The 7,588-nt window shown below is 42.3% G+C and overlaps 1 protein-coding gene across 1 annotated transcript; it reads left to right on the top strand.

The window, feature by feature from the left end:
- The first annotated feature begins 231 nt into the window (after positions 1-231).
- zgc:158803 (LUC7 domain-containing protein) lies at positions 232-7,487 on the top strand. The gene is made up of 10 exons (XM_054603875.1): positions 232-632; positions 1,057-1,151; positions 1,831-1,929; positions 2,352-2,462; positions 2,699-2,842; positions 3,117-3,293; positions 3,416-3,624; positions 3,711-3,740; positions 4,517-4,678; positions 5,660-7,487. The coding sequence occupies exons 1-10, from the start codon at positions 572-574 to the stop codon at positions 5,898-5,900; spliced, it is 1,329 nt and encodes a 442-aa protein (XP_054459850.1). The 5' UTR covers positions 232-571; the 3' UTR covers positions 5,901-7,487.
- The last annotated feature ends 101 nt before the right edge of the window (positions 7,488-7,588 follow it).

The following is a 7,588-nucleotide window of genomic DNA, read 5'->3' as shown; positions in this document are numbered from 1 at the left end:
TATTTGTATATATATATTTGTATATATATAAAAAAAAAAAAAAAAAAAATAATAATTTTAAAAAAAACATTGAATGAGAAGGTGTGTCCAAACTTTTGACTGGTACTGTATATATATATGTATATATATATATATATATATATATAATATATATATATATATATATATATATGTATATATATATATATATATGTGTGTATAACATTTTCACAGTGAGGTGTAGCGTCACACTGAACCGACAGGCGCGCGGGTCTGACTGCAGCACTTCCTCGAGGCGGAGAGACGTGAGCGCGCTCCGCGGCCACGCGCACGGAGGGGAAGTGGAAAAGGCGGAAGAAAGGACGCAGAATAAACTTCACAACTTGTGGCCGACCGGCTGGAGACTCTCCGTTAGAGGCGATGTCGCAGAGACCCCGCTGACCTGCTCACATCAGCCCGGTCCCCGCCCCGCCCTCCCGCTCCTCTCCCCGCGGCCCGCTGAAAGTTACCCGCGGTCCGGTGGAGGAGCAGAGGCCTGCAGAGGAGGAGGAGGAGGAGGAGGAGGAGGAGGTGACTCACACTACTACACGCCATGTCGGCCCAGGCGCAGATGAGGGCCATGCTGGACCAGCTCATGGGCACCGGGAGAGACGGTGAGCCGCCGCGAGGCCGAGCAGAGCGTGTTGTGGCGTTAGCATTAGCATCGGAGCTAACAGAGCTGCAGCCAGGGCGGCGTGCTCTGCAGCCCGAGCTAGCTCACGTGAGGACGGCTAGCCGGCTAGCTACCTGTTGTGTTTGAGTCTGTGTGTGCATGGCAGGGCAACAGGCAGGGTAACAGCCTCCACCAGGTTAAGAGCACCACCCACATGTGCAGCCATGGGTGGTGCTCTCCTTCAGGCTGCCTTTCTGTACACCACATGTTGTGTTTTTTTAGTCATATTCTATGTGAGCAGTTCACTTTTAGGGTTTACTCACAAGATGACTCCCTCATGGCAAGTGTAACCCTTTCAGACTGAGTAGGCATCCTCAGTGACAGGGGCTCTTTGGCTCTTTGTGGCTTTCTGTGTTTTCTTTTAGGAGATTCCATGAGGCAGAGAATCAAATTCACAGATGAGCGGGTCTGCAAAAGTCACCTCCTGGATTCCTGTCCTCATGATATTCTGTCTGGCACCGTGAGTATCATGTTCACATGCACACATGCATGCACACACACACGCCTTATCATATATCATTCACTGCAGTCAGAAAGAATTGGGACAGCTGTTATCACAGTTTCGGTCCTACTCCAGCACATTGAACTAAAAAACAGGACACAATGTCTGTGCACAGTTTAGGACACAGGCGGTCAAATGTTTCACTGTCTTGGGATGAGATGGAAGCCCTGATGGTAAGACGGGAGGATGGCTACAGTACAGGCCTGACGTGGCATCAGTAGGGACAGTTTTAAATGTCAGCAGCGGTTTGGTTCACAGACTACAGCCGGATTTAGCCCGTAAACAGTTGAATGTAACTTTAACCCATATCTTTCTGTCCCATCAAATTGAGAAACTGTAGTGAAGGAGGAAAAAAAAAAAAGAGGGGCTAAGTTACTTTCAAATTCAATATGCTTGTGTACAAAACGCATGCATAAAGGTGCTTTTGTCTCAATGCTTTGTTAGTGCGCTGTACACAGACAGTGTCAAAGACCTGGCTGTGCAGCTCTGCGATTCAACGGATATCACATTTAAACTCCCTAATGTGAAATGTTCTAATTCTTGGTGACATTTCAACATCGGGGAATAACTGCTACGACAAATCTCAAGATGAATGATGAAGCATACTAACGCGTGGACGTCTTTCGGTTTTCTGTAGAGAATGGATCTGGGAGAGTGTATGAAGGTCCATGACCTGGCCCTCAGAGCGGACTTCGAGATTGCCTCTAAAGAGCAGGAGTACTTCTTTGAACTTGATGTGAGTAGTACACACACACACACACACACACACACACACACACACACACACACACACACACACACACACACACACACACATCTCTTCATGTGTAGCTCTAGAGAAAGTCTTAGTTTTGTTCTTTGACCCACTGCACCCAGTCACTGAGTGATGCAATACTTAATCTCATGAACTGAGTCAAATGTGCCAAATTAAGAAGTGAGACCAGCTTTCTATGTGTGCTTCTCACATTTTTGGTCTGCGTGCGACTGTGGAATTGTGACAGTTTGTTGTCTAGGAAACTTTTGTAAGAAGGAAAATATGCTTGCATCGCAGATTTTTCTTGAAAATGGGTTTTAAGATTCATTTAGAATAGTTTAATCTGGTAAATTAGTATATCATACACACCCTAAAACACATTTAACTCGTGTGTTTTCTTGCAGGCTGCTGAGCACCTCCAGTCTTTCATTGCTGACTGCGACCGCAGGACCGAGCTGGCCAAGAAGAGACTAGCAGAGACGCAGGATGAGATCAGCGCTGAAGTGGCTGCAAAGGTGATGGTCTTAATTAAGAATGTTGTGCTCTTTATGACTGAATAAATGATCTCCTGGAGGGGGAAAAAGCAGATTCACACCCTCTGGTTATCATAACTCTGTGCAAAGTGTGTAGAAATAACAATCTCTCTCTCTCTCTCTCTCTCTCTCTCTCTCTCTCTCTCTCTCTCTCTCTCTCTCTCTCTCTCTCTCTCTCTCTCTCTCTCTCTCTCTCTCTCTCTCTCTCTGTGTAAAAGGCTGAACGTGTCCACGAGCTGAACGAGGAGATCGGGAAGCTGCTGGCCCGGGCGGAGCAGCTCGGGGGCGAGGGGAACGTAGATGAGGCCCAGGAAGTGCTGGAGATGGTGGAGAAGACTCGAGGCTTGAAGAAGGAAGCCGAGGTTAGAAAGTTGATAACAGCTTTGTTGTGACTGGTTTATCGTTTTAGAATAAATACATATTTGTACTCGCACGTCACATTACTAGACTTGAAGTATTTGTTTCAGACCGTGAAGATGTATGGTTTACAAATGACATTAGTAATAACTCATTAACGACAACCAAATGCAGTAAAACGGAGGATCTTTTCTCAAAAGTTAAAATCTTTTGTTTTCATTGTGTGTCTGTAGTTCATTTGCTTCAGCTCCCCGGTCTTATAACCTTTTGTCGTTGCAGGATGTGTACAGAAACTCAATGCCAGCCTCCAGCTTTCAGCAGCAAAAACTGCGGGTGTGCGAGGTGTGCTCTGCATACCTGGGTCTTCACGACAACGATCGTCGTCTAGCCGACCACTTTGGGGGCAAACTTCACATTGGCTTCATTGAAATCCGTGAGAAGCTTGAAAAGCTGAGGGTGAGTGGAGCACTGGAATAACTTTAATTATTGATCAATCAGGATTTTTTTTGTTGTTTCCATTTTTAGTGCTATATAATCAGGTGCAATTCTTCAGTTCTGTCTATTTTTGTTCCGTCCAGAAAGCAGTTATAGAAAAACAAGAAAGAATGCGAACCAGAAGACGAGAGGAACGCGAACGAGATGACGAAAAGGAGCGTCAGTGGGAGCTGGAGCGGGAACGAGAAAGGGAACGGGAGCGAGAAAAAGAGAAGGAGCGGGAGCGCGAACGAGAACGAGAAAGAGAGCGTGAATGGGAGAGAGAACGAGAACGGGAGAGGGAGCGTAGGAGGTAAGAGACGATCTGACTTCCGTTGTCGCTGCATAAAAAGAAAAAGCTCAGTGTCCTGTGTAAACTGAACTGTGTTCCTGTCCTAGGTCCAGATCTAGAAGTGGAGAACGATACAGGTATGTCTGCTTTAAACCAAATCACTCGATGCATTCTATACTTGTCAGAGTGACATATGATTTTATTCAATTTACAGAGTTGACGGTGCGACATACCGCTGTAAACTGCAGATATATTTGTGTGTAGATATATACTGTTTAACAAGTGTACTTATTCCTACAGTCTTTTATTACATCACGTCCCTTTAGTGTTACAAAATGCGAACACATAGGTGTTACTGTTTACAACGCCAGCTTTCATACAGCAATGTTTTATCTTGGCAAAGTTGTGAGTATCAACACTCAGTATTAGTATTACTAATCGATTAGTTGTTCAACTATTGAATAAATTGACAACTATTTTGATAATCGTAATTCTCTGATTCCAGCAGCTATGTGAATATTTCTGGTTTCTTCACTCGTCTGTGACAGTATACTGAATATCTATCTCGGGCTTTGGGGAGCAATGATCGTCCTGAAAACTGTTACAGTGGTGAACCTAAAGAAATTAAGCTGGTTATCTTACCTGAAATCAAGACCAACCCCACCTCTCACATCATAAAAAACGTTACACGTATGTTAGTAGCTTATTAAATCCCTAAACCAAAAAAGAGCAGAAGTGCTGTGTCACACAGCTAATGCCATGTCTTTAATGGCTGCAGCTATTGTGTAGGCCGTGACCGACCAACTAGATTGAATACGAGACAAGATGCTTCAGTATAAAGCATTAATCTGAGATTCTAGAGTTTATAGCAGCGCAGCTTAAAATCTGTCTCTCTTTAAACCTTTTTTTCTAGGGACGGAGGAACCTCGACTTCGTCCTCCCATCACTCAAGACGCCACCACTCCTCTCGTCCCAGAGAAGAAGGCGGCGACCGGGATCGGGAGAGAGAGAGGAAACATCGACACAAGGAGCGGCATCGCTCGCGCTCCCACTCTCACAGGAGCAAGAGGAAGAGGTGAGGCTTTTATCAATCACTACAACTTCAGCATGGGATGAGTGGCGCTCCCGATCCACGTACAATTAACAATATGTAGCCTGTGTTTAAATATCAGCTGTCACATTCTTACCTCCCTTTCAGAACACATTAACCAAGTAAATTGAAACAATAGAAAGATATAATAATGTTGAGATGCAGCAATGACAACTGGTGTTTATTTTAATTTGTCGTTTGTTGAGAGATTCACCTGACAAGCAAAGCAAAATGGAAACGGCTTCAAGCCGAACTCTACTCAGGTTCTTTTAAATTAATTGATTGCTGAAATAATTAATTGATTGATCAGTTTAGTCAATCTTTAGTTAAACCGTTATCAACAGATGTATGCATAATCAATTAACCTTGGTCTTTTCAAAAGTCACTGGTTCCAGCTATTTAAATTTGATTTGTAATTTTATCATTGTAAATTAATATCTTTCTAGAAGTTTTTGAATTTTTTTTGGACTAATAAAATACATTTGAATATGTCCTGTCTTATTAGAAATTGTGATGGGCATTTGTCCACAGATCTTTGCCATTTATTGGAGTGAAATAATAAATTGATCTGGAAAATATTCTACGGACTAATCAATAGTCAAAATAATTGTAGTTCAGCCGTAGCATAATTTTTTTTAATGATCTGATAAGTGATTTTAACAGCACTACTGTTGCTTCAACTGCCATCCAAGAATTTAAAATATAGTTTTGAGTGTTTCAAAAGGTTGGAAATGGAGATATAAGGGACATTATCATGAACTTGTTCATTATGTTGTACTGGAAATGTATACATTTTTTTCAGCTATGAAAATGATTCATTTCACCCTGCAAATCTGACTTGCTCTCAGATATTGACAACTATCTTTTGAATCAAGGAAACAAAGTCCTCAATCTTGTGATCAAAGCTCACTTTTCATGATGACGATGATGATCAATCTGTGGCTGGTTATTTTTTCTGCCCCCCAGGTCCTCCAGAGAAAGATCATCTCACACTCGCGAGAGAGAGCCCTCGCCGTCCCAGGAGGTGTCCAGACAGGGCGCAGCAGTAGAGGGTTGGCGTGAGGACAGGGCGGAGTATGGAGACTGGGAGGGCAGGGAGAAGCCCCCCGCCCCGGACACAGCCAGGCCCCGGGAACGGGAGAGATCCCTGTCCTACGAGCGAGACCGGCGCTCCAGCTCTGAGGAGCGAGAGTCCGGGGAGATATGAACAGGAGTGGACTCCTCCAAAGTCTTCGATTCGGATACATTACTTAATAAAAGTAGCAGGGGGAGACGAGTGTGTGTTGGTGCGAATGTGTGTGCGTGTTCAAGGTAAAAGCGGGACGTGTACATCAGCAGGGGTGGACGGTGGAAACTTAACATGGGGATGAGGGAACAACTTCAGTGGTGGCGGTGAAGGAAAACATGCAAACCAACTTTTATAAGTATGAATTGTTGAAGCAGTATAGTCATTTTTTTATGCCATCTTGTCAATCCTATGTACAGTTATTTTGACAGTGACGAGTGAGCGGTCAGACGGCAGCCCTTATTGGTGTCTCTTTATTTTAGTATTTTCTTTTTTTTTTTTTTTTTTTTAATCATTAGTCGGAACCTTCACTGTGTTTCCTGTTCCGTAAGAAATCCGTCGGTTTCAGTGGCTGCGGATCCATTCACGCAGATTAGACTCCTTAATGTGGCGTCCCTCGCAGTAATGTTTGAGAATGAGCAGTGGATGACTGAAGGCACTTCTGATGTTTGCGTTTGATTTGCTGCCGTCAAGCCATAACAATTTCATTTGGGAAATACGATACGCATCCCAGAGTCTGCCTTTAGATTCAGGAGGCAGCGATGAGCTCGTGCTACTTAATAAACTCACTAGTCATCCCCCCCTCCCCTCTCCCCCGAAAGAAGTCATCCAAATATTTCCACTCAGTTCCTGACATGTGAATGAATATTGATGATTTGCATACTGACACTGAACGACCCAGGGACTCCTGTTTGCTGTGATACAACCTGGATGTACTGGGGGAACCTACTTTGCTGTGCCACCATTACGTGAATAAAATGTTCTGCTTCTATTCAAATGCAATGTGTTTATAAAAAATTCTCTTTGAATTCACCTCATGTTTATGCGTAGAGTTTGGACAAATTAGACATGTTTTATTATTTGTGGGACAACTACAGTGTTGTGGTCAGAGTTTGTGTTGAAGCCAGAGCAACAGTTTTTTTGTTTTTTTTTTCCCCCCTCATTTTACCTTTTATTGATGTCCACATGTCTAATTTTTTTTTTTAGCTTTTTGGTCCTGTAGTTTATGACTAATACAAAAATAAATATAAATGTTTATATTGTTTTTGGCTATAAAAATCGCACCGATAAGACCAGAAAATGTATCTCATTGTGGGATTATGGCTTTTAAGTAAAATTCCTTGCATTCAAAACTAAAATAACAAGTACTCATTATGCAGAATGGCCCATTTCAGTATAATATATAATTATAGGATTATAATTATTTATATGTTATTGTGTGAGCAACAATGTTGCAGCTTGTAGGGCTAAATACTTTATGTACTTTATTAAGTGGCTTAATTCATGAAAAATGCGTCACAAAGCATTGATTGAACATGTTTTGCATTAATAATAATCTGCAAAACTAGCTGGTTTAAAAAAAAAAAAAGAGAATTGAAAAGAACAATATTTGCCTCCAAAAACAAGTGTAGACTTAAGTACAGTAGCAGTCAAAAGTTTGGACACACCTTCTCATTCAACTACTTTGAAGAATCTAAAATATAAAACAGCATTTGTTGAGTTTGTTGAGCATTTGTTTGTTTACCACATAATTCCATATGTGTTCCTTCATAGTTTGGATGTCTTCAGTATTAATCTACAATGTAGAAAAAAATAAAAATAAAGAAAAA

Source organism: Anoplopoma fimbria, chromosome 9 (assembly GCF_027596085.1).
Source record: "Anoplopoma fimbria isolate UVic2021 breed Golden Eagle Sablefish chromosome 9, Afim_UVic_2022, whole genome shotgun sequence".
In the NCBI taxonomy this organism is placed as follows: Eukaryota; Metazoa; Chordata; class Actinopteri; order Perciformes; family Anoplopomatidae; genus Anoplopoma; species Anoplopoma fimbria.
This window is presented reverse-complemented; position numbering and strand designations above follow the sequence as displayed.

Excerpts from the sequence above, each read along its gene's own strand:
- zgc:158803 (XM_054603875.1), top strand. The coding sequence starts at position 572 with ATGTCGGCCCAGGCGCAGATGAGGGCCATGCTGGACCAGCTCATGGGC. Across the intron at positions 2,843-3,116 it reads GCTTGAAGAAGGAAGCCGAG|GATGTGTACAGAAACTCAAT; the intron begins GTTAGAAAGTTG and ends TTGTCGTTGCAG. Across the intron at positions 3,294-3,415 it reads AGAAGCTTGAAAAGCTGAGG|AAAGCAGTTATAGAAAAACA; the intron begins GTGAGTGGAGCA and ends TGTTCCGTCCAG.